The sequence below is a fragment of the Elgaria multicarinata genome, chromosome 5 (genome assembly GCF_023053635.1).
Source record: "Elgaria multicarinata webbii isolate HBS135686 ecotype San Diego chromosome 5, rElgMul1.1.pri, whole genome shotgun sequence".
Classification (NCBI taxonomy): domain Eukaryota; kingdom Metazoa; phylum Chordata; class Lepidosauria; order Squamata; family Anguidae; genus Elgaria; species Elgaria multicarinata.
The window spans coordinates 71,328,037-71,355,974 of NC_086175.1; the positions used below are offsets into that span (position 1 = coordinate 71,328,037).

Consider the following 27,938-nt stretch of genomic DNA (forward strand, 5'->3'; position numbering starts at 1 on the left):
GGCACCATGACACCTCATGGGGATATACACACGCACGCCAAGTTTCAAAGCAATCCCATCATCCCCTGATTTTTGGCGAATTTTTGAAAATCGGGCACCCCACACACAACATCCCTGCGAGGTGTGTTAAAAAACACGGGGAAAAGCCCGTTCAGATGAAGAAAGAGAAGTTTCCCAGAATCCCAAGTTACCTGTTTTGCCTATGCCCTCCTCCAACTTTGGGATCATCATGACCGGGAGCTGACTCTGCCCCTCAGCCCTTTGAAAAAGGTATTTTTCCCGCCGATTTTTAAAAAAATTCTAGCCCGCGACCCGTACGATGCAGAAAGTTGAGAGTGGTCTCAAAATGACCCCCATCCACGACTCTCTGTGCACAAGAATTTTCAGAATGATAGCTTAAACCCCCCCCCAGTTATCCCCGATTCTTTCCCTCAATGCAATCCTATGGGCGAAAAGCCGAAAACGCAGTTTGAGCCGCGCGGTTGACCCGATTTTCACAAAAATATAGCCCGTGACCCGTACGATGCAGAAAGTTGAGAGTGGTCTCAAAATGACCCCCATCCACGACTCTCTGTGCACAAGAATTTTCAGAATGATAGCTTAACACCCCCCCCAGTTATCCCCGATTCTTTCCCTCAATGCAATCCTATGGGCGAAAAGCCGAAAACGCAGTTTGAGCCGCGCGGTTGACCCGATTTTCACAAAAATATAGCCCGCGACCCGTACGATGCAGAAAGTTGAGAGTGGTCTCAAAATGACCCCCATCCACGACTCTCTGTGCACAAGAATTTTCAGAATGATAGCTTAACCCCCCCCCCAGTTATCCCCGATTCTTTCCCTCAATGCAATCCTATGGGCGAAAAGCCGAAAACGCAGTTTGAGCCGCACGGTTGACCCGATTTTCACAAAAATATAGCCCGTGACCCGTACGATGCAGAGAGGTGAGAGTGGTCTCAAAATGACCCCCATCCACGACTCTCTGTGCACAAGAATTTTCAGAATGATAGCTTCAAAAACAACGTAGTTATGCACGATTATTTGCCGCAATGCAATCCTATGGTGAAATGTTTTCAAGATGGCGACCGGAGCGCTCCGCCTGAACTCGGAGCTCCGAAAAATGGCCGCTTCTCTTCGCCTTGCTTCTAGGGGGTCCGCGGTCCGCTCCTACTCCGCCTCTGGGTAAGGCGGAGCAGGCCAATCCGCTACTGCTTCTACGCTCCTAATCGGAGCGGAGCACATCCCTAGTGTTTATTATGTTGAAGTTTTGTGATTTTAATTGTTGTTAGCCATATTTGGTATATTTTATGGAAAGGTGGAAGGTAAATGTAGTAAAATAGATAGATAAATAAATAAATATGTTGTCAAATTTCTGAATTCCTTGACTTGGGATATTAATGTTGGCTACTCTTAATGTTCACCACAGTTACTCCAACACTCATTTTAAGCCTTAGAAATGAGATTAATAAGATAGAGAAGAATTCCCTTCTATCCAGCAACCTGTCCAATTATCTGGCCCCTCATCCAATATCAGCTTCTGCTCTGGTTGCAGTGATGATAGCAGGAGGAAGAGGAGGAAGAGGAAGAGAAGGAGAAGAAGCCCCTCTTTCACCAGATAAGGAGGGATATGCCACATATCTCCTTTGGAATTCCTCCACTTTCCTCCTATTTCAATAGGAGTTACTGAAGCTACTACACAGCATGCAGAAGAGTTGAGAGCCAAAGAAATACAAAGCACACATCATTGCATTGTACCTGGCAGGATTGCTGAGTCCTTTCATGTCCATTTACCTCCAGCTGTGCATTCTCAGCATTCACAATGGAGGAGGAGTCCTCGCTGATGGCATATTAACATTATGGGAACAGAGTGTCAGTGAAAAATTGTGATCCCCCCCAACATTTATTGCTTGTTTCATCATGAAAATGTTCCGGCTGTCTATCTTGGTAATGAAATGTCCCCAGGAGAGCTGCTCTGTTGCCCAGTAACTGGAGGATTCCCAAATCTATCTTTTTCCCCCTCCCCTCCTCTTCTCCCAGTTCCCTCCTCACTGGCAGTGTAAATAGTCAAACACTCTTTTCACATGTTTAAAGTATCTTATTGACCGAGAGTCATAAGTCCAGTGCACTGCTAAGAAGCAGGGGCATTGGCTTTTAATTCAGGTTACTGGTCTTGGCTCATTTATATATGTATGACCTGAGCACTTTTAGATAGATGGCCAATGCTAAGGAAAATGTACAGTAATGGAGAATTGCTTTTCCCTGAGTATTGAAAAGACCACTTACCTTGTCTCCGTCATGGGACAGCAATGGATGGGAATGCATAATGTATGCCTTTGCCACACACTCATCAGCAGAGACATACTGGAAATGAGCAGAAAGAGCCAGACGGGAGCATCAATCTTTTGCAGTGCTATGAAAAGTCCTAACTAGCAGTTTTCCGTTCTATTAGACCGCTAATGTACTGGGCTACATCTCCTCTCATTTCTCCTGCAGTTACCCAGGGAGAAATAGACTAATGCTGAGGGAGTATTTTAGTGTTTCCTTGTTACCAAAGCATAATGTAGTATGTGTTATATATGCTAGGGTTGGACAGACTTCAGGCTCGTGGGATTGGCTTTGTGTTTTATAGGAATCCTGAGATCCATCAGCTGAAGACATGGGTTTGGATCCAGATTTGGGCCTGCACAACTGGGCTGGCAGAAGCAGAGGTCCATGCTTCCTCTACCCTATCGCAGCCCATCTAAACCCCCAAAAATGCTACATAGAGGGTCAGGGGGCTCTTCAGAATGGGATCTGCCATGGTGAAAATCAGCCAAGGCAGCTTCCCTGAGCAGATTGGGGATCTAACCCATATGTTTAGAATTAAAGAATTCTATGTCCAGGAATTCTGTGCCAGAACTGTTGAGTGTCACATCATCATCATCATCATCATCATCATCATCATCATCATCATCATTTTATTTATTATTCCACTACTATTTCAGCAGTATAATTTAGAGAGGAAGGGGGGAAGCATCACCTTTAGGGATGAATCAGTCATTTTTGTTTTCTCTCAGTTTCTCATTTTCCCCCCAATCTTAAACTTGGTTCATCTTGAATTTTGATATTTTTTCCAATTTTATGTTTGGTTTCTCCTGAATATTGAAGGGTTGTTTTTTAAAATAAAAGTGTATAAAAATTCATAAGCATTTTTGTGCACATTTCTCCTAATACATGCATTTTAATGTGTGTTTCTTTAACATACACATTTTAACAAGCATTTTTCTTAATATAAAGCATTTTTAACATTATTCCCCCAATATAAATGTTTTTGCATGCATGTTTTGATTAGAGAACTCCACTGCAAGATTCAAAGTGCAAATTTCCAAAGATAACTGAGTTTCAGTTCACATCATGGTTCAAAAGTGTGAAATTAGGTAAATTTGCATTAACATGCAAACATAAGAAATTTCACCCCCATCCCTAGCTGTTTTTGCTATTGTTAAACAATTAGGTGACAGAAATCCTTGCCAATCACCCAGAAATCTACCGCTAAATCCAGATTTACCTTGTTGGACTATAAATGGAGCTGAAAGAGTGGCATAAGAATTAATTCTATAAATAACGCCTATGATCATTTAGCATGTGATACGTAAACCCCTTGTGTTTTAGTTTAATAAAGCATTGTAGAATCTGATATATTCCATGTGTCAAGAAAAGGTTTGGAAGGGCAGATGGGGGGTTGACTGCTAGGGTGACATGGCCTTTACATTAACGTCCTTTAGAAAGCCTTCTATGCGTCTCCAATATTCGTTCCCTTCGTGTGGTGGGGAGAGGATCCCTACTCCCACGCATCTTATAGCTTCTCCACTTGGGCTCTTTGGGGAAGACTTCTTTCCTTGTCCCAACAATCACTGGAAGACAGTTTCCATACTGGATACAAGCAATTCTTTGGAAATCAGTAGTTATGGCACATGTGGGAAGGCAGAGAAACCTGTTTTTCAAATCCCCAATCTGAAATATGTGTTCTTGGAATTTCATAGATATTTGAGCTCCATTGATTTCAGTGGCACTTTCCTTCAAGTAAGTGTGCTTCAACTCACAGCTGAAACCATTGTTCCTTCATTTTATTTTATTCTAGGTCTGGAGGCGTATCTGATTTGAATGTCTTTTTATCCCATCCTTTGATGTGATTATACTACTGTCTCATCTTATGCAACTAGTTGGTGTATATTTAGTACAACTGTTTAATGACTTCACTATAGAAAATCTATAGCTTTTTGATATGCTAAAGGTTCTCTCTCTCTCTCTCTCTCTCTCTCTGTGTGTGTGTGTGTGTGTGTGTGTGTGTGTGTGTGTCTTACAGCTTTCACAGATCTTTCAAACAAAGCTGTGTGAGTAGCGAATTTTTTTCTTTTCCAAGAGGCTTTATTTAGAACTGTCAAAGAAGATCCTGAGCCAGTTTAGCAGAATTATGGCTATCAAGGTAGCACCAGGTAGGATTTTTATTAATGATGGTGACGATCAAATATGTGAATGCTTATAGAAGAAATGGGAGCTCCTTAACACTGCTTTCCTAAACACATTGCATTGCATCCAATGTTGAATTTACATTAGCAGAAAGTTCTTCCACTTGCCCAAGTGCATGATAGCACTGTTCAGATACCTGAAGGGCTGGCATAAGAGAGCAAAAACTCTGCTGCTCTAGAAGACAGGGCTAGAACAAATGGGGCTGAAGTTCCAGGAGGGTAGATTTCAGTTGAACGTTAGGAGAAATTTATGACAGTAAGATCAGTAATGGAACCAGCAACCAAGGATGGGGTGGGATAGCTGGAGGTTTTCAAGCAGAAGTTAAGCATCCATCAGTTAAGCAGGCCCAGGTCATCCCATTTTTACTATTTTGAAATGTTATTGTAAACATTTATATCCTGCTTTTCCAGGTCACATGAGCTGTCCAAAGCAGCTTACAACGGAAATATCAAAAACAATCAAGCATAATAATTAAGAACACAAGTGGCAAGGAGCACAGCAAAAAACTTTCCTACTCTCTAGGAATATGTCTAATTTTATTTCCGTTCCGACTAAACTAGTCTCCATTGCCATAAAGACTTGGGCTAGATCCACACGACTGTTTTATAGCAGTATAGTGTTATTTCCTGGTTTTTTCCCACATTACCCGAAAAATACTGCAACAAATGTCATTGTGTGACCTATGAGGTATAAATATGAAAGAGGGATATAGTCTTACCATGATGGGATCATAATGATTTGACATAAGATGTCGATCTAGCCCAGAGGCAGGTTTAACCCCACCGCAATGGTGCCCCTTAGTAGTTGCCATTCAAATATTAAACTGTTGCACTTGGGATATCCTTGCAGTGCAGACAGAATAATGCCTGTACTCTCTGCCACTGAATTGCCCAGCCTCTGCACAGAAACTCCATGTGGGCAATGCATTGTTATGGGATGGAGGTTGCATAAGATGACGGTCCATGGGATCCTATCCAACTATGTTTGTCCCCCAAGGCAGTGTTTCTTAAGACTGATGTGTTTCAATGGGAGCTAGAATGGCCCAAGAAAGCATAGGTGATGGGCAGAGATGGCGTTTTCCCATTAGACAAAAGGACAGGAGAGTGAAGTTGGTGTGGGTAGCAGGAATTTAATCTGTGCAGGAACTGGGTCTGAAAAGGATGTAGAAACCTGAATAAGATGGTGCTGTGAGTTGCCCTAGAAATCTGGCTGTGAATAGAAATCTGTTGGAATGTTATTTTATTTTATTTATTTATTGCATTTATATCCTGCCTTTTTTCCTTCAAGGAACACAAGGCAGCATACATAATCCCCCTCCTCTCCATTTTTAACCTCACAACAACAACCCTGTGAGGTAGGTTGGGGTAAGAGTCAGTGCCTGGCCCAAAGTCACCCAGTGAGCTCCCATGGATGAATGGGGACTAGAACCCAGATTTCCAGAGTCCCAGTCCAACACTCTAGCAACTACACCACAATGGCTCTCACACTGTTACTGCTGTGAACCCTCCCCTTATGCTCAGCTTTTATAAAAGTGAAAACAACCTTTATATGACAGAAACGCCATAGTCTCTACTGACCTCCTCCTAAGGAAATGGAACCCTGAGACCAGATCTACACCTTGTGTCAAATCATTACGAATGTGGAATGAAAAGCAGGAAATAACACTACAAAAGTGATATATGGAATGTGGATTGTGCCCCAACAGTTATCAGTGCACTTCAATACCATGATAAAGTAGTAGTGCAGATCTAGCCCACCCCTGAAACGTCTCATTGCTCAGAAAGGAGGGGCTGAGACCAATAACATGCATGTGCACATACAGAGAACTGTTTCGGGCAGGATTGAGCTTTTGACACCTCTCTGTGCTTGTGGTTGCTACTGGTTCTGTTTTCTGCCTCCATGATGCATTCAGATTGCACCTTGGCAACTGAAGGACCACCACCACCACTATGCTTTTGACATTCATACTCCTGGGGACTATATGATTCCCCATGGGAATCAAAGCCAGTGAGTTTATGGTGGCACCATTATAAGCCTGAGTAATTGGATAGATTGGGAATACACAGAACAGATAGGTTGCTGGCACAACAGGCTTTTCATCAGGGCTGTTTGCTGAAATGGATTTCCAAGCAGCTACTGTATAATCTACTTCAGCAAGGCAATGCATCAGTTTGCCGACTGCTTTGAATTGGCTCCAAAATATCTTGGCTGCCTGAATACAGCAGTGTAAATGTGTCAGTGAAGATATTAACCAGAGTTATGAATTGGGGAGAGGATGGAGAGGGGACTGTTTGAGTGAAAATAAAATAGATTTAGCACTTGTTCACCCATTACAGTTGAGGTGGAGATGATCATGATAATTTCCAGGAAGGGCCCTAGAGAGGCCTTTTATTGCCTGCCATGTTCACACATTATGCTTGTGGTAGTTAACAACAAAGTTAATACTTGAAACACCTTAACAGCCTCCTGAGGTTAGAGCTAAAGAATGTAGAGTAACCACAAACTGCTGTAATGTCGGAACACCCAACAGCTCCAGCGGCCATTTCTTTCACAAATGACTTTGGAGGAAGGTGGATGTACTCCCAGTGCTCAGCAAATCTATATTGCAAGGGGCATCGAACTACAAAATAAAGTAGGAAAGCAGAACTAATATGAGGTGGGGGAGACAAATTGCCCTTGGTAGACTGGGTGATGTAAGTGGGTGGGGCCACACCCAATGATGTCAACACACACACACACACACACACACACACACACACACATTCACGAGAGGCCTTCTCAGCTGGAGGAGGGAGCAGGGCACAGGAGAATCCCAAAAGGACACTGTCCAGGTGTTCTGCACCCCTCAACTAAAGCCTAACAACCGTGAATAAGTCTTATGGGTACATTTTAAACCTAGGACAGCTTTAATTCAAAACCATTTTGTATGTGGGGTAGGCATGTGGCACTCCCTGGCATGTCCCCATGGAATTCCATTGGAAGCAATGCAGAATGGGTTCACTCCTGCCCTGCAGGCCCGATCCAATTTTGGTGAAAATCAAGACAGACGGGAAGCATTTCTGTCATTTTTCTGAGCAGCAGTTCTTCCGGCAACATCAAACCAATCTGTGCATGTGCAATGCTTGGTACATGCAGAAAGGCACTGGGTGGATTGCAGACAATAGTGACAGGGAGGGTGATGCAGGGGACAACGGAGGGGCCGGGGCAGCCTGCTCATCCCGGCCCCTCCTCATTGCATGAATAACTTGGATGCCTGAATAGTAAAGCTACTCTCTTTAGAACCAGAGTGTGAGATTGCAGTCGTAAATACATTAAAGCCCAACCAACCTGCTTATTCTAAGCCTGCACACTTGACTGGGCATAAGCTCCATTGAACACAATTTACTTCTGAGTAAACATGCATAGGATTGTAGTATAATAAATGTAAGAGGCAAGTGTCAGTTCTTGCATAACCAGTTCAGGAATCTGTAACCAGTCTTTGCTCTGTTTCCCCCCAGTATCCTCACAATTAGACAACTACTTTTTGCCTACTGTCTAGGCCAGATCTGCACCAAGCAGGATACGGCACTTTGAAAACATTTTTAAAACTGTTTATGGCGTGTGTCCTGGGCCCCACCAGTTGTCACTACTGCTATAAACCATTTTTAAGCAGTAGTGTAGATCCTGCCTAGAACTGTCAAAAGATACTGTGACAATGAACCAGTCAGTTCTTCAGGGATACACCCACACTGGCTGAATCATTTTGCATAAAAATGTATGTGTGAGGAAATGAAGCAGTCAGATATTATTTACAAACCTCCCCAGCCTCCTCTCAAAGGCATGGAGCACATCTGCTTGTGCAAGGAATCAAGGTACAGTTGCCAATATTTATGGATATTTTATTTTTATAAAGGAATTGGCTAAATAAACAAGGCATCTGGGGAGTGCGGTTGCCAGAAGGCTTGTGCATAAGCTTAGGATTTTAAAATAGCATTATCATATATTTTACAAGTGCAAGGGGATCGTTCATACAAATTCTTCAGAAGTCAGCAAAAAAATTAAAATCCATAACAACGCCAATGTTCTTGTGCTTCCATCCTCTCCCAGTCAAGCCTTAGCTGATTATCTGCTGCACTGAAACACAGTGGCAGGAATTCTATCCATGTATAGCAGACGGACGGACGGGCGTTGGCAATGTAGTTTGGGGGTTACTACGGTTGTTCGTTTTCATAGCTGAAATTCAGCACCAGGGTCTTTTGCCCTTCAAACAGTGGTTAGTTCACTGTTTCCCCCTGTTCTTGTCAATAATCAAACCCTACTGGCTGTAAGGGCATTTCTATAAGTTCCAGCCTGGCTGCTAACACTTGCTCTCCAATTAATTAGCAAATCTCAAAATTCTTCCACTGTCAGTGCATCTTTCAAATAGCAATTTTGCCTGCCCATAAGGAAAGCCCCCCCCCCAAAAAAAAGACAGCTTGATGATTCCTTATAATGTATAGATCTACAGATAGTCTCACCTGTGTTTTAAGGAGAAGAGGCTGATGCTAGGGAAAGTGGAAGGCAAAAGGAAGAGGGGCCGACCAAGGGCAAGATGGATGGATGATATTCTGGAGGTGACAGACTTGACCTTGGGAAAGCTGGGGGTGGCGACAGCCGACAGAAAGCTCTGGCGTGGGCTGGTCCATGAAGTCACGAAGGGTCGGAATCGACTGAACGAATAAACAACAACAAATGGTTGGTTTGGAAGTCTGTTTGGTCCTGTAATCACACTCTTAACACATGGTGGTAACAAGAATTGTCAGATTCAATAGAGGGTATGACTTCTGTGCCATCTCTACATTTGTACACATTTCCTCTACTTGTGTAGAAGGACAAATGCCTACCCATTGACAGCTCATATCACAGCATTTGCATCACTCACAGCTGCCTGCCCCCAGATCATCTATACTGTCTCTCTCCCTCCCCTGCTCTCTCTAGTTTATTGACTTGACTTTTGAAGAAATGTGTTTTTGGTACATTCTGTCCCAGGTACCATTCTGAGGATCTGCTTTATGTTTTGCAGAGTGCAGATCGTGCAGAATACATGCTCCAGCTGAGAGTGGTAGTGTATTGCTAGTATTACTGTTCACAGCAAAATATGTGGAAGTAACAATGACCCTTCCATGTGTCTTGTGGAGAAATGTGGTGACGTAAACTTGTGTACACTTGTGTACAGTTGTTGCAGCCTGATGATGTGGACAAAACGCTTGAATCAGTCCGTCCCACCACATGTAAGCTTGACCATCCTGGCTAATTCGATCTAGCAGAGGTGGATTGGTTGGGTGGGTCCAGGGTGTGGTAAATGCCTCCCTCTGTCAGGGAGCGGTGCCTGCTGCCTTGAAAGAGGCTGTGGTGCGCCCTCTCCTGAAGAGGACCTCCCTGGAACCAGAGGTATGTGAGAACTACTGCCCCATCGCTAATATCCCCTTTTTGGGCAAGGTGCTTGAGCGTGTGGTGGCCAGGCAACTTCAGATGTTCTTGGAAGAAACTGATTATCTGGACCCATTTCAGTCTGGTTTCAGGCCAGGGCACGGCACTGAAACAGCCTTGGTGGCTCTGACTGACGACCTACTCCGGGTGAAAGACAGGGGGAGTGCTACCCTGTTGATCTTCCTGGATCTCTTGGCGGCTTTTGATACCATTGATCATGGTATCTTACTGGACCGGCTCTGTGAGATGGGAGTAGGAGGCACTGTGTTACAGTGGTTCCGCTCCTACTTGCGGGACCGACTCCAGAGAGTGGTATTGGGGATTCCTGTTCCACCCCATGGCAATTAAGCTGTGGGGTGCCACAGGGTTCTATTCAATCCCCCCCCTTGTTGTTCAACATCTATATGAAGCTGTTGAGTGAGGTCATTAGGGGTTTGGGATTGGGTGCCTTCAGTATGCTGATGATACTCAGCTCTACTTCTTCTTGTCAACAGAGTCAGCTGGGGCTGTAAGGTGCTGCACCAGTGCCTGGAGGCTGTAATGGGCTGGATGAGGGCCAATAAACTGAAGCTGAATCCTGATAAGATGGAAGCTCTGTGGATTGGTGGTTCCCAAGTCTGGGAATTGGGTAAGCGACCTGTTCTGGATGAGGTGGTGCTTCCTCTGAAGGGAGTACTCCTAGATCCATCTTTGTCACTGGAGGGCCAGGTGGACTCCGTGGCATGGAGTACTTGGGGTCATAGAATCATAGAATAGTAGAGTTGGAAGGGGCTTACAAGGGGCCTTCCTGATTAGACTACTGCAATGCACTCTACGTGGGGCTGCTAAATGCAGCAGCTAGACAGCTGGTGAGTACATCTTACAGAGACCACATAACACCGGTCTTAAAGGAATTGCACTGGCTGCCTATATGCTTCCGGTCGGAATTCAAGATGTTGGTAATGACATTTAAAGCCCTAAATGGCTTGGGACCTCGATACTTGAGAAAGCGCCTCTCCTTATATATGCCTGCCCGAGACTTTAGATCTGTTGGAGGAGCCCTTCTCCACATCCCACTAGCACAACACATTCACTATGCTGGGACAAGGAAGAGGGCTTTCTCTGTTGTGGCACCCCGACTATGGAATGCCCTCGCCTTGGAGGCCCGACTGGCGCCAACGCTGATTTTATTCCGGCGCCAAGTGAAAACATGGCTTTTAAACAAAGCTTTTAATGGTTGAATTCACTAGGCACATTGTTTTAACTGTTTTAATAGTTTTACTGCTTTTAAATTATATATCGTTTTTAACTTGGTTTATGGTTTAATTTGTTTTTAGCTGTGTATATTTACTGTTTTTATACTGTATGCTTTTATCTGTACGCCGCCCTGAGATCTTATTGATATAGGGTGGGATATAAATGTTTTAAATAAATAAATAAATAAAACACCTCCTTCCTAGTCTGCCATTTTTCATCATGTGATCCCATCAGAAAAGGTTACTACTAAATATCAAACATGTAATATTGTGCTGATGCAATTGTTTTATTGACTGGCTCACCCTTGATATGTGCCAATTAATCTATGAATCTGCATTTAAACTGAGCAGAAATTTAGTGAATAGAACTATTGTGTGTCAGCTTGCTATTAATTTGATATGGCCCACTTTCTACACCGAATGGCTTCTGATTGCTGCCATGGCAATAACGCTATCAGTGACAGTAATATCAAATATAGTGAGAACAATAAACATTCCCCATGGCTCTGTTTCCATGCTAAGGAATCCATTTTTGTTAGGCACATCATATCTTGGAAATAATTTATTTTCTCGTTTCCATTTGTATATTTGTATTCTGAGATAATTTCAGAAAATTAAAATCAATCTGATTTAGATAAATATATCTGCTTTTGGAAAGAGAACCAAATGTTGGGTCAGATCAAGACTTTGAGAAGATCCATTGCTTAGGAAAGATCCATTGAAATTAATGAGACAAGTTAAACTCATGACTAACTTAAATCCCATTTGTTTCAATGGGTCTACTCTAAGCATGACTAATGTGGACCCAACCCGTGTTGAAACATGCATGTACAGCATAATCCTAGGTGTGTGTAGTATTGAAGCATTTCCCCTTTCTTTCCCTTTTCTTTTTTTGCTTCTATGTATTATTATTATTATTATTATTATTATTATTATTATTATTATTATTATTGTACTAATTATACTGTAATAACTTCTTTACTTTCTGAAATTGTGTAGGCTTACTTTTTATGTGTCCCAAAAAGTGATGTCATTAGGTGAAATAGGAAATAATCATTTGACTGGAGGCGCATTTCCACCGAATAGCTGAATGGGCCAAATTCACAGAACTGCAAAAGCAGTAGAAGGGCTGCAGCTTGGTGGTGGGGCAGATGCTTTGCATGCAAAAGGTCCCAGGCTCAATCCCTGGCCCCTGCAGGAGTGGCTGAGAAAGACCCTGGAGTCCTGCTACAAGACAATGTAGATCAGGGCTCTTTCATCCCAAGGGCCAAATTCTATTCCAGAGAAGTTCTCAGGGGTGGTAGACAGGGCTGAAAGCAAAGGCAGCGGGGCCAAAGGCAAAAGGGGGAGGGGAATCTGATAGGATCGGTACAATCTAATGGTGGTCTATCAGATATTCATCCCAATTTAGAGCCTAACGTGCTTCTGATTTGTACATGGAGCAAAGCTGTCCACACAGGCTGCTACGTTCATGTCAGCAGAGTGGACAAATGGTGTGCGCCCAGCACATCTCACTTTCAGCATGTGGTCTTGAGCTATCCTTCTATTTAAGAGGGTTACAGAACCTCAGGACCATTGTCCAAATCACAATCTGGGCAGGATGTACACTACTGCTTTGAAACGGTTTATAACAGCAGTGAAAACTGTTGGGGCCCAGGACACACTCCATATAGTTTTCAAACCATTCTGAAGCTGTCATATCTTGCTTGATGTAGATCTGGCCCTAGTCTTCTGTGGTTCTCCAGGTGGCCATGGCCCCTTCTCCCCCCACCCCCAGTCATTTGGTGGTTCCCCCAGCCTTTGCATGTTTTTTCTCCCATTCTGAAAGGTTGAACTGCCCCTCCCTAAGGCAGTTCAACATTTTAGAATGGGAGAGAAAAAACATTACTGGCAATAAGAGCTTTATGCTATGCAATGCTGGTGTGTTTATATTTTGATCCTGCCTGTTTTGCTTTTGGCCCCACCCACTACTGGAATGCGGTTCCCCCAAGAGCTTCCCTGAAATTGGATCCAGCCCTCAGGCAGAAAGAGATTGTCCACCCCCAATATAAGAGAACTGGGGAAAAAGAAAGAAAAGCTCTTTGAGCAGGGAAGTTCCATTTGTGCTCTTCTGTCTCCGCTATGGAAGCAAGAAATGGATTGTGTGAGATAATTCTGTTTGGAGATGATAAGTTCCATCACACCAGTGATTTATTTCATACTCGCCATGGCTGGTATGTGGATTTGTAGTGCAGTACTCACATGACGTCATCCCTGTCCTGCACTCATCTCTCCCCTTCTCCTCCTAATTGCGTTTTATTTTGGTGTGGGGAAAGTCTGGATTATTTTCCCCTCTTGCTTTTTCCTTTGTTGGGGGCATGTGCTAATGGAGTCTTGCAGACGACAAGGGAGGGTGGGGCAGTTCTCCCCATCCAGCATGTCATCGTAGGGATTTGTTAGTCGATTGAATGGACTTTTTAGTGCTCCAACCACCACCCTCATTGCCCGCAGAAATGGAGCCCAGATGAAAGCTTAAATCAGTAATCGCTAGATAACAAAGCCAGAGCAAGGGCGAGGGGGAAAAAGCCCACACCCATCAGAGTACCACAACCAATGAACTGAAAAAGGAAGGAAAAGGGGAGGGGTGGAGTGGAATAGCAAACAAGCAAAAACTCACATGAAAGGGACCGTGTGTGATGGAGCCCTTGACGCACTTATGAAATGGAGGTAAAAAAACGCGGCGATAAACCAGAGGGGAAAAATAGTTGTGATGGAGCCCGATATTGCTTCTTGGGGACATATTGATCCTTTGATTCCCTGAGAATAAATTCAACATTTTTAGTGCAACCATTTTATCCTCTAGGCAGTGAAACGTATCTCGCAAGTGTACATATACTTCCCCCATACACACATACACACACTTACAACCACCATCCAATACTATTAGCTCTCAGTCTGTGGCATTCTGCACATTCACCTCATTAGGGGAAATATTGTCCATGGACACATATGGCTGGCATCTGGATCCACCAAATGAGGAAAACTGAGCTGAGAGTTTATGCTCTCATTCCTCAGCAAAAATAAGTTGATGGCATAAGGTGGTGCATTTATGTCTCCAAGCTTTAAGTGAAGAGGAAAAGAGGCATCTGGGCTGTTTTAATTTGTAGCACTGGGCTTGCCGGATTAAAATAACAAGACAGATCAAGGCTGACAGTTGAACTTCTTCTAACATTTTATTTTAACATCAAGTAAAATGGTGAGTTACAGAAGAAAGGAAACTGGAGATCAACGTAGAGATTAAACCACACAACCAGCATAATTGTTTATTATCTGCCAATAGATTTTTTTTAAATAGTGGTAATTTCTGTACATGCATCTAGATTTTTATTTATTTATTTATTTATTTATTTATTTATTTATTTTCTTCATTTCCTGATATACCAGGAAGTGGCGATGGTAGAAATCATGAGGTAGAGACTAAGACTGGGACCCGGCCTTTTTCTTCTGGAATTTCCTGAACTGAGACTGTATCGCCACTGCAGCTTTCTCTGTCTCTGGCGCATCCATGTCTATATCAAAATCCTCTTGAACTTTCTTTTGTTCATCTGTACCAAGAAGACAAAAACAAACAAAACCCAAATTAATACATATTTAAGAACAAAGTAACCCATTCAGGGATGACTCTAAATTTGAGGGGGTTCTGGACGAAGGGGCCTCTAGTTGCCACCCTCTTCTGTCAGGGGGCAGCAGAGGGCTAATCTAGCTGTGGTGGTAATACTGCAAGAAGCTCTGGGCAGCTGCACCTAGCCAACCTTTTAATATCCTACAATGCCCCCAGGACAATGCTTGGTCAGAGGCATTATGGGAAATAGGAATGATGGCTGCTCCAGCCACCAGGCTCTGCTCAAAGTGCTGGGACACAAAAAGCAAACACACACGCACACACACACACAGAAATGAGAAAAGTCCAGGGCAGGCATCAAAAGTGGTATTGATTGACAAGATCTTTCCAGAAGAAGGGCCCAATCCAATTATTTCATTCCACACACTCAAATAGCAGTACTGGCAAATCTTTCTGTTGCACAAGTGGTTGCCCATAATGCTTGCGCAATCCTTTGTACAAACAGTTACACAACCAGGTGGACAATGGGCTGTGCAAGAATTATGTGCAATCGGTTGTACAACAGTATGTGCACGTGCGATACACAGCTGCTTCAGCACCATGCTCATTCAAATTAAGTTTAGCTGGATTCTCCTCTTACGCAGAGTTCAGAACCTAGTTTCTGCTTGTGCAATGTCATTTGCACTAACACAATAACACAGTGCACCTCCTAGATATATTTTCAGCTTCAGCGTAATACATTCTCTCTCTCTCTCTCTCTCTCTCTCTCTCTCTCTCTCTCTCTCTCTCTCTCTCTCTCTCTCTCTCTCTCCTCCACACACACACACTTAGGAAAGTTTGATGCAATTCCATGCTAGCAATAGGGAATTTTCACCATTTACACCACTGTACAATCCTTCATCCAAAGCACTCCCTAGGAGTAGACAAGGCACAGCTCATGGGCCACATGTGTCCCCCACGGATGTCTTTGCGCCCTTTGGCCCCGCCACAGGCCCTGCTGCTGCATTTGTTGTCATGGAGGCAGCAGCAGTTTCAGTAGTAATTCTGCAAGAAATCAAAGCACGTGTTCCCCCACACCTTGCCTGCGGGCAGAATCAGGCCTCACCATGGTAGCACATTCAGTGGCAATGTTGGCAGTCATGGCAACTTTGCCAAAGATAGGATGTCGCTCCTGGTGGGCTCCATGGGCTAGGGATAGAAAATGATGAGGTCTTGATGCCATCCAACTGCTTTATCTAGTGTTTATTTTAATCTACTTTTTAATGGTGTGCTTCCTTATGTGACAAGCTCTTGGGATGATACATTTCTAACTAAATAAATAGGAGACCATCAATGTTTGCAACTGAAATGTAAAAGAGGCCCTGTCATACATGCCATCCAGATCATGGAGCCAGGCAAGAATGCACAATAACAAAGCAATTCTATACGAAGGGTCTGTCTATATATCTCATTTTCCCCATGATGGCATTCCGGTGGCGCCGCATCGGTTATATACAACATAGCCGCCAACTCGCAGCCACCGCGAGGCTTTCCTGTGAAACTGCATTTTAAAAGTCGGGGACTTGCCCTGACTTTTCCCTTTGAAGTGAGATGTGACCTCACTTCAGCATCGAGCTGGGGGCATTCTGGAGTGGTTGGAGACCTCTGATTGGTCGCTGGAAGCTGGGCAGAAGGCAGGGGTTGAGCTCAAGTACCCAGATGGCCACCAGAAAACCCCACGCTCCCCTTTGCCATGGGGATTTCCTGCCCCACCTCACAACAGCAAAACTGCGTTGTTTTCTCACAAAGCGGCGGCAAATCAGCATCATGAAGGCAACTCCCTGGCTTACCTGGAAATAAGCCCAATGAACTCACTGGGACTTACTTCTGCGTACTCATCTGTAAGATTGCGCTGCAATTTGGTAAAATATGAAGAAAAAAAATTCCTTATTCATCCATTGTACTAAACAAAAGATAAGTATCTCTAGCTTTTTCTCCTTGTAGAATGCTTCTGGTCTTCATCACCAGTGACATATCACATTACCATGAGTTCTTTGTCTGTATCAACCTGACCTGGACTGTCTCATCTGCCACCTGAGCTGCACCTTTCCCATGATTGGCTATGGGTAGGAAGAGAAGAGAATCAGGTTCTTGGTCCAGAGTTTGAGCAGCCCCCAGAATAGTGGTAGGCAGACTACAGACTCATGGGATATAGGTGAGGGGTCCCATGCTTCAGAAATAAACAGACTCCCAAGGCATTCCTTGGGATAACTTCCACAATAGTCAAGCAAAACTCACAACAGGTAACTGAAACCATAACTTAAATTTAATGTTGCTATTATTGTGAAAAATGCCCACTGACCACCACAAACACACAGCAGTAAAACTCATTTTTCTCCAAGCCTGTCTGCAGTAGACATCTCAAGGAGACACATTTAATCAGTTCTGGGGCTGACAAGACGACCGTTGGCAAGCATTGCGTTCTCCTTCTCATGTACAATACCAACAGTGCCAATCCAATATAGACAATGTAAAATACCATACACATAAAATTAGGTGCAAGTGGGTATGAACCAATGAAAATAATCATTTTTCTTTGACATTATAATTTTATATACTAAATTGAATTTACAAAATATGTTTCTGTAAATGCTTTTTATAAAATGATTGCTATGTCTTTAACATGTGTTTTTCTTTGTACTGCTTTTTCTCCTTATATTTTCTATATTTGTGGTAAAATAAAATATTTAAAGTAAAAAACATAATACTCTATTTCAAACACATACACACACACACACACACACACACACACACACACCACAAAGACAGACAAAACAAACATTTGAATACACTTCTTTTTGCTGGGGGAGTGAGTTAGGGAGCCAATGAACTCTTAGGGCATGTCTACACCAGCCCTATATCTCAGGATTGTCGCAGGATCATTCTTGTGCATCCAAATGCCACACAGGGGATCCTGGGAGCAGGCAGGAATGATAACTCCATTTTCCTGGGATAGCCCTTAGGTGAAGAAAAGGCCCAAGTCTCAGTAGGTCTTTTCCCCCCTCCAGACCTAGAACTAAGAAGTATATGCCAGATACTCAGGGGGTTCCCAATTGAAACATTCTGGGGCCAGGAGACTGGGCGAGGCAACTCTACCCTGTGCCTGTTTGGTGCATTCTCTTCCCCTTCTTATTGTTTTATTATGATTTTATTAGAATGTAAGCCTATGGGGCAGGGTGTTGCTATTTTATTGTTTTACTCTGTACAGCACCATGTACATTGATGGTGCTATATAAATAAATCAATTAATAATAATAATAATAATAATAATAATAATAATAATAATAGAATTTAAGAGGCTATGATTATTTGCTATTACTTCATTGGAATACTGGGGGACTGAAAAATGAGGGGAAAGTTTTGCTGTCCTTTCCTACTTGTGGGGCACTGAAGTCAAGAGTGGGATCCTAGGGTCATTGGATTTCTTGGATTTCCCTCTCCAAGGGCAAGGGGAGAGGTCTACCCTTGGAGGGAGAGATCCAACCCTCGATGCCTCCTCCCAGCTACCATGGAAACCTTCAGGGCCTTACCCTTTCTGATGTCAGAGTTCTGACATTGGAGGAGGGAAATGAGTTGTTCTGGGGCATGCTGGGAGAGGCTGTAGGCATACAGGCATCCACAGCTTTCTTGGCCTTCACAGCTCCCCTCAGAACTCCCTGCCACTCCCCAAAATAACAGCTCATGGTCTACACCGGCTTGGAAGCTGGTATAGCAGAATTCAGTGAGAGGGCAACGACAGCAACAACAACAGTCAGGGAGGGGAGAAATCAGAGGGAATGCTGTTCCACCCTCACTTTTGCCCTGTTGGCATGGATCTGGCAGGGCTTTGGATGGCTTGGAGATGTCAAGGTCAAAAGTTTCCACAGCTAACTATAGGGTTGCTCTGTTAAGGAAGTTCACCGAAGGATATTTTCCAGCTTCCCATTTCTGCATAGCGGCAGTATTGTGGAGCTATCATTCATTACCGTTGGACATGATCATTAGCTGTCATTATTATTATCATCTGGCTTTAGTGTCCTGCCACTATCTCTGTTCAAACTGTGCTGCAAGTCAAAGTATAATCTAACTTCCTTTCTCCATCCCAAATCCAGAGCCATCGAGATATTTTCTGCTACAGTTGTTTCTCAAATTGGACACAGAAAAGCCATCCTCTAAGGAAAAGTAAGCAACCTGACACTGCAAAACCATGTCCTGCCACAGAAATGGATGTAGGAGAGATCCACCAAGTTTCATCGTGCAGGATGAGATGCATCCGTGGTTATGTTTGGGAAGGATGGACTTAAAATATATATTCATTAGGAAACAATTCTGCAATATAGACATAGTTAGAGATGCTGAAGCAAACGAAACTGTTGATCATTGCTAAATTAAGTCTATTTTACTAGGTCTCCCTATTTCAGCAGCCAAGCACCTCATTCCAAATGATATAACTGTGGACATTAATGAACTATTTAGTCCAGTTGCAGAGCAAATACGTTGACTTTGAAATGTGTTTCTGCATGGCACAATCAATAAAAGCAGGATGGATGGATGGTGAGCAAACTCCTGAGCTATGCAGTGCAAGTGTAATTACTCATGGCCAAGCCTTCAGCTAATTTCTTGATTTACTTTTCAAGTCGGAACGGAAGTGAATGATGGCAGTGCTTTTAAATGAAAAGTATTTGCCATTCCTGTAGAGTCATGAATATCAAGTGATCCTGTGTGTGAGTTTGTATGAGAGCCAGCTTGCCAAAGCTTTGTTTTTGAGCAACAGAAATTGAAGGGATAAAATGATGCTATTAGATCATTTGTCATTCTTAGATTTCATCTTACTGTAACTGAAGGATGAAATGAACTTGCCAACCTGGGTCTGAAAACAGGAACGATACAATATGGAAACAACAGTTCAAGCATTAGATGAAATAAAGGTTATTTGCCATTTTGTGTCTCATATACTGGCCCACCCAGGTTGCTGAGATTGAGCATGGATAACTGTAATTAAAAGGTGAAGCTTCGTGGTGAACTGTCTTGGAGACCAAAATTATTTGGTTGGATTGAATTTACTCCGGAACAACTGCGCTGACAGAAGTAGACTCCTCTACCCCTCTTTTGTGTGGAAGTTCATCCAGCCCCCTGGAAATGCTACACAAAGAGCCAGGAAATTTGCTGAATGGGGTGGGGAGGAAAGGGAAAATCCCACCCCACACCCCACCCCAAAAGAACAGGCAGAGGGATCTTTCATGAGCAAAGCTCTTCCTCTCATGAAAAGTCCCTTTCTCTTGTAAAAGGCAGATCCCAGATCCAACCTGTTATATGAAAATCATCATATGAAGTACATCACATACTGCCACTTCTATCTTGGTCCTATGCTTATTTATTTATTTATTTATTACATTTTTATACTGCCCAATAGCTGAAGCTCCCTGGTGCTTCAGTCACATCACCTCTGCAATTTCTCACATTCTTTACCAAATTTCTGTTCCAATGCTATTCTTTCATAAGCCTTATTCCGGTGTGCACCTGCTCATGTGTAGGACTAAACTGAGGACAGGGACATGGGTGCATATGTGAGGCCTGCCCCCGGCTTCCCTATGTGGCGAGCTTCCATGATCATGAATCCTACCTTATCAGGGGTTCTGATCACAGAAACTCTGTAAGAGCTTTCAGCTGAACACATTTACAAAGCCCTCTTCAGACCTTTGTGTGCAATGTGCAAAGGTCTACAAGGCAGCTGAGTGCATGGGGTGGCTCGGGCAGGGCTTACATGTGCACTCACATCCCCTTACACATGAGCAGGCACATACCTGAATAGGGCTATAAATGGCTTACTATACAGTTGTGTTGTAAGCATGTGGAACTCCTCTCCCTCACATATAAATCTATGTGATACTGAATCCAACAGGTGAATCAATGTAAGAATTTGGAGCACGATGAAGCTGAAGTCAAACACTCTTCTCAAGTCCAGTTTATTTCAGTGGGAGAGATTTCAGCATGTGCATAACTCTCCCATTAAAGTCAAAGGGACAATACAGTGCTTAACTGTGGCTGAATTTGAACCTATAACCTTTTTAAAATGGGTATTTTTCAAGTACAGAGTGATTCTCCTCTCCTATTACAGGAATACTCATATAGTATTCACATGAGCCTTTTGGAAATGTAATATGAAAAGAAATGTACTCTCTATACCACTAAAGTGAACAAGTTCTTTCTTTCATGATATTAATCATGCAGACATTTAGGCACCACTGGATCATCTCCCAAGGAAATACTTCCAGTTGAGAATGTATGAATGGATTTAGCATTCAATTCGTTCTGTGGGTTCTATGTTTCAAAAGTGGGTATCCTAGTGACGTAGCATCCAACTTACCTAACGCACGGAAAAGACTAAAGCCCAAAATGACAAAAACAGCAGCAGTAGCAACAACAACACACACACAACACAGAACTTGATCTGCTGATTAGGACTTGCACAAGGAGTTCTCAAGAAATGTACTAGATGGATTCTACTTAATGTGACCCAGACAAGGTCTCAAGGTGAAGGGAGTTGGTGGCCAGAATAAATGCATAGCTCTTACCTATTAGCGCCATGTAAGGTTGTTTTAATATAACTAAGAAAAAGGAAATTAATGAACTTTCTCCTCCGAAACTGCAGATTACCCTATGATCAGAAGGAGATGGCTGGTGTTAGTCAGTCCAAATTCCCTTGTGTTTGACCTTACTTAGGCAGTGCTGTATTCTGTTCTTATCACAATGCACTGACTTAAGTTTTGATGTACAATATGATGGTTGCCCTATTATGAGATTTTCTATGTTATTTCAGCTCAAGCCTTTGAAAGTAGGGCTGTGCATGGATCCCCCGATCTGCTTCTCATCCAGATCTGCAACTTCCAGATTGGGTCCACTCCTCTTCACAGCAATCCGCTTATGGTCCGCTCCACTCTGCTGCGGAGCTCCGGATCCGAATTGGAGCTCCGTGTTTCCCCCCCATAGACTTGCATTGAAATTCACATGCCTATGACTTTTTTTCTGTTAACGTTAGAAACCTCAAAATCAGCACCATGAGAGCTTATCCATGTATCCACATTCCTGCCCAGTTGGAAGTTAATCTGAGCCTCCACTGATTTTTGGGGAATATTTGAAAATCCCCCACCCCATTTTCAGAAATGGGATTTAATCCAACATCTGTACAGATACAAACTTGGAAGTGGGAACCCTCACAGATGCCACCTAGATCCACATTCATGGCAAGTTTCAAGCAAATCCAAGCATGCCCTGATTTTTGGCAATTTTTGCATCACCCTCTAACCCCCATTCACACCCCTTTCTAGAACTCCGTCACATTAGAAACCACAAAATCGGCACCATGAGAGCTTATCCATGTATCCACATTCACACCCAGTGGGAAGGAAATCCAAGCCTCCAGTGATTTGGGGGGAATATATGAAAAATTCCCCACAAAGGACAGTATGCCCATAAGGAAACCATACCTGCCCATAGGGATCCATTGCAAAGCGTTTGCCCTTAGCAATCAATAGCTCAGATGATTTGGGGGAATCAAAATTTTTTCTAAATAAGGATCTTCATCTCAGGTGAAACACTTCCAAAACTGCACACACACCAGGAAAGCTTAAACAGGGTGAACATGCAACGCAGCTGCCTTTTATCACATGGAAGGATACCGTGAGTCAAAGCAAGACACGCACAAATCATCCCTGCGAGGTGGGCACAGGGGAGGACAGGCAGCATGCCCCTTTAGTACTGGGAACAAGCATGCCAGAGGCTTGTGGGGTTGAACCACAAAGCCCATCATCTAGTACATCTCCCAGGCACCAGGAGGGCAGAGAGGCAGGCAGAGATGTACGACTATGCCAAAGATCTATGGGGAAGTAAGTCCCAGCAGATACCCCAAAACAAGAGCACCCAGGCGGAGGCGGGAAGGCAGGCATGCAGCAGATATTTCTGGGGGCAGAAGGAAGTGAGCCAAGGATTCTTTCAAAGCCAGTAATGCAAATCGTCCCTGTGAAGCAGGAACAGCACAGAGAGATGCCTTTTCTTTTGCATCCCATAACTAGGGGACTAGGAGGATAAGAGTAAAGCTTTGTGATCCTTGTTTCAGAGTTGATTCACTGCACTGTGATAACACAGCCATTAGTAAACAACAACAATAATAAAGTTATTAATAGCAGTACTAATATTAATAGTAATAATAATAACAACAACAAAACAACAACAACAACAACAAGGAGTTGAACCACAATGAAAGCCTGTCTGACTTCACTGAAGAGGGAAAGCCAGGAGAGCTTGGGCTATGGGGTGTATAATGTAATAAATAAATAAACAAACAAACACAGGAGGGGTGGAATTAAAAGCAGCAGTGTTGCTGAATCACAACAAGAAGAATATTTTTTTTTTAAAAAAAGGCTATGTCTGTCTTTTACCAGTAAGAGGCAAGTGGACGTGCCCAGGGGGAGGGGGTTTCACTGGTCCTGTCTAGGTACCAGTCTTTCAGAAGCTACCACACACTTCAACTCATGATAGGCATAGTAGCTTCACTGGCTAACCTTTGGAGGGTTCTGATGACCCTCCAAGAGCAGGAGTGTGCACTGGGCACGTCCACATGCCCCATGGACATCATCCCCTTGCACCACATCTATTCAGTTGTTCACCAAGGTTAGGGTGGGTAGCAGTGCTGTGTTTCCTATCTGTTATTTATTTGCTTAGTATGATTTAAGGCTGTGTTTGTGCGTTTGGTGGGGCTACTGTTTCAAAAAACACTGGGAAAAGTCTGTTCAGAGACTAAGAAAGAAGAGTTTCCCAGTATCCCAAGTTACTAAGTACCCCATTTTGCTTATTCCCCCCCCTCCAGCTTTGGGATTGGAGGATGCTTCATCAGGTGATCACAGTTGGGGGTTGAATCTGCCTCTCATCACTCTAAAAAAAGGTACCCCCTCCCGCTTTTTTTACCCTATTTTTTTTAAAAAAGCAAGCAAACCGCAGCACGAAAACTGCTGAAAATAGACACAAATGACCCCCACCCACGACTCTCTAAGCACATTCAGTTTCAAGGATGTAGCTTGAAAAACTAAAAAGTTATATGCTAATCTTTTCCGCAATGCAATCCTATGTGGAAAATATCCAAAATGGCGGGCGGAGCGCTCCGCGTAAAAGCAAATTATTCGCTTTAGGTCACGTCTCTTTGCCGTGTTTCACTAGCCACCTGATCCGCTTCTCCTCTGCCTGTAACGGAGGCGAATCAGGCTGCTCTGCTATCGCTTCTAATAACCAAAGAGAAGTGGAGCACAGCCCTATTTGAAAGGTCTGGTTAATCTTTTCTTCCCAGTTGTAAGAATGAGAGAGAGCAGGAGGATTGTGTGTGTGTTTGTGTGTAAATTGAGTATATCAGCATAAATGTGAGAAAGAAAAACTGTCATAAAATCAATGTTCAATATGAGATTTTAAAGTGTTCCCCAGCCCACCAGAGACATAATGGTCCCTCCACCCGACCCACTGAACAATTGATATAATGACAAATATTTAGCGTTTAAAATGCTAATGTAGAGCTGTTTAACCAGCAATTTATTGCTGGTCTGCAGTGACTTCAGAAATTGTAATATGGTCAAAATTATTTATTTTTAATTTTATTTATTATATTTTTATACCGCCCAATAGCCGAAGCTCTCTGGGTGGTTCACAAAAATTAAAACCATGAAGAACATAAAAACAACCAACAATTTAAAAACACAAATACAAAATACAATATAATAATATAATAAAACACAACAATATAATAAAACACAATTACAGGCCTGGATCTCACCCGCCCTGCAAAAGAGCATCATTTGGAGTTGTGATGAGGAGAAACAAATGCTAACAACTGGCCAATTCAAATGTATCCCCGTTCATATAAAAAGGGCATGCATTTGGCTGAAAACACCTTGGCAGCTACGTGAGGAAACAAGACAGACTGATGTTTCAATGAGAGAGATGCCCTGCATTTGAGGAATGAAAAGCAAATACATCAATCTTCAAGCAATGGTGTTGCAGCCGTAGACTGCAGGGAACCGAAAGTCATATTTTGTCATGCCCCTGCTAGAGGAATTCTCAGAGGAGGAAACAGAGCCCCCAGAATCTAGGGAGACACCGCATCAGATCAGGAAGAGCCTGGGCCTTCGGGGGAGATGGCTCCAGGTCCTTCCCTGACAGTGGGAGGGGACTCTGACTCTGGAACAGAGGCTGAAGAACTCTCTGACCCCCAGGAGCATCATTGCCTCAAGCAACAAGCCAGTAGGCCTCCTGTAAGGAGGAGTGCTCGGTTGCAAAAAATGGTCTCCTCAGGAGAAAGCAACTCCTCCTGAGTAGGGTTCTGGTCAGACAGCTCTGATGGGCAGCAGCTGAGCCTGGGTGGGGCTCAGCAGCCTTTGTGAATAAAAGCCAGCAGTGAGAGCTTGCTGGTTGCTGGAAATAATGTCTCACCAGCTTCTCTTGCTGTTGGATGCTGACTAGTTCCTGAACTTCTGTGCTATGATCTTGGACCTCTCCTTGACTCTGCTACCAGATTATGTATGTATTGGACTGCCTCACTGTGTTTGACCCTTTGCCTGTTTGCCTACTCTGGCTTTGCCTGACTCTGCATATTGGACTGATGGCCTGTGCCTTGATCCGGTGCCTGTTATCTGGACTACTTCTGTATTTGTGCTACCATTTTCAGTAAGACAGTTGATGATGGGGATGATGGTTTCAAGGGACCATTGTGCACCAAGGTAATTCATTTAGCTGCTAATTACATTCTGGCTTGCACAACTTTATATCTTATTTGACTGTGATACCCTATGGATGGCACCAAGCACAGTGATGTAATTTTCCCATCCACAAGTTCTTTTAACAGTGGTAATTAAATGTGTAATTACGTATTACATATAAAATTACCAGTAGAGAATGGCACAGAGATGGCAGCCTTCCTTCACATCTTAAGGAGGCACTTTACCAAGGACTGATCCTGTGAAAGCCTTTTGAACGGAATAGATTTGGCATTGGAATAATGCTTGGTTAGATTGGACACAACAATATAGGGAGCAAAACCAACAAAAACAAGAAAAAACAACAACAGTACTGTATTCTTAGTGCTCCATTAATGATGCTTTATTTTGCCAAGATACAGGCCGAGTGAAGTAGCTTTCTCAGGCAGCTGATTCCAAGTATTATGAAAAGCCACCAAATTGATGTTTATTTAATTTATTAGTGCTGTTATGCTTACTGCCATGGAAATGATAAGTGCTTGTGGGATTTTCTGTCTCCAATGCCAAAATAATTTTGCCTGTCTTGGGTACTATGTATCTTGACTTGTGGGGAGTGGCAGGGTCATTTGCTGCTCTGCCTCCAGCAGCAAAGTATCTTGGGCTGGCCTTGGCAAGGTAGATGGCAAATGTCGTGTGGACTCCAGTGAGCTCCCTTGCTACATAATGGTGGTGATACCACAATATTGTGCTATAGCATACGCCTAGAGTACTCAATAGCTGAGAAATTACTTGTCTAAAGTACTGTTCGTAAAAGGTTGGTGCCTTCCCCATGTAGTTAGCAGTCATGTTAGCTAATCTGGCAAAGGGTATATTATGCTGAACTCTAACAACATAAATCTGACTGGCTGCACAATGAAAAGGCATCATCACATGGTCTATGTGATCTATGACTGGTTGAGACTGACTTAAAAAAAAGCTTTTTTTTAAAGGTGTGTTAAAGCTGAAGATCAGGTAAAGAAGCCACTGGGCCTGTTCAGAAGACACCTTAAACCCTGCTTCTTAAGGCTTTCGGTTAAACAGCGGGGTTTAAGGTGTCTCGTGCGATGTGTTTTGCTAAACCCTGCTCACTCACTAACCACAGTCGGACCATCTGCAGCAGCATTAGTGGCTCTAACTGTTGCTTCAAGTGTGCAACAGCATGGCTTGTGGTCAGTGCTAACCTCAGAGAACCACAGTTTCGCTAACCACGGTGCCTGAAGTGTCATCTGAGAAGGCTCACTGTGAACAAGCAGTGAACCATGCATGAAAAAAGTAAGCAAGACAAGTTATGATACTTTTTGCCTCCCCCAAATCCATTTACACCTAGCAAATGATTCTTGCTGAAAATTCAGCACAGTCCTCTTGAGCAGAGCGCCAATGCGTGTTGGAAGTGTTCAGGTGTGATTGGCTCCTAATCTGAGCAAAACCTTGGAATCTTGCCAACTACTTCAGTCTAATTTGAAGTAATAATAATGCTCTTTTGATGTGAATCTTTAAATATCACCCTTTTTAATTAAATTAATTTAAGTCCTATTGAGAAAGAAAGGCACTCAGTAGATTAACAATGCCAATCACTGAGTTCTTTAATTCTCTTGGAAATTGTTATGTTCTGAACTCCAAAGAAGTTATGTTTATGAAAGGGGGTGGTAGGGAGCATCCTTCTGGGTAAGGGTCCGGCTCAGATTGTCTGAGAATGAATCTAGAGGGTCCATTAAATGAACTATCAGTGGAGGATGGTGGCATCCAACTCCTTATCCTAAACAACTAGAGGGCACTTTAGCCTTTCTTTTCAGGGAAGGTGCTCCAAGCCTTGGTTGCCCTTTTCCTTGCACCTTTTCCCACTCTACCATACCTTTTTTTGAGGTGAGGTAACCAGAACTTCACGCCAACACTTTCATCAAGTTTAATATACTCCCAAGGTGCTAGTTTTATTCTCTAAAGCAGGTGTCCCCAACTTTTTTTGACCTGTGGATACCTTTGGGAATTTGAAGAAGCGTTGTGGGCACCACCACAAAATGGCTCCCATGGAGGATGTGACTAGTCATCTCATGGTTGCAGTTGGGGCCTGGTTAGTCAAAAGACAAGTAATTCACCCAACAGAGTACGAGCAGAGGAAGAGTCTGAACTCCAAAGCCAATCCACCTATTTGACCCCCACAAAAGCACAACAAAATACCCATTTAAGGTTGCAATCCTAAGCATGCTTACATGGAACTCAATAGGAATTACTTCTGAGTAGACTTACATAGGACTGCTCTGCTCATCCCCCCCTACACACACACCTTTGCTCAGCCCCACAGGAAAAGAAAATACCCCCAGCCACAAAAGGAACAGAAAAGCGTTCTCTACCTCAATC

The 27,938-nt window shown here is 43.3% G+C and overlaps 1 protein-coding gene across 2 annotated transcripts in view; it reads right to left on the reverse strand.

Annotated features, from left to right (window-relative positions):
• Window positions 1–14,579: 14,579 nt before the first annotated feature.
• Window positions 14,580–27,938, reverse strand: part of PCP4 (Purkinje cell protein 4) — a 72,290-nt gene continuing 58,931 nt past the window's right edge. For both annotated transcript variants that reach the window (XM_063127561.1, XM_063127560.1), the window contains exon 3: window positions 14,580–14,773. In XM_063127561.1, the coding sequence (XP_062983631.1) occupies window positions 14,646–14,773 (128 nt within the window). In that variant the 3' untranslated portion in view covers window positions 14,580–14,645. The remainder of the gene's footprint in view (window positions 14,774–27,938) is intronic.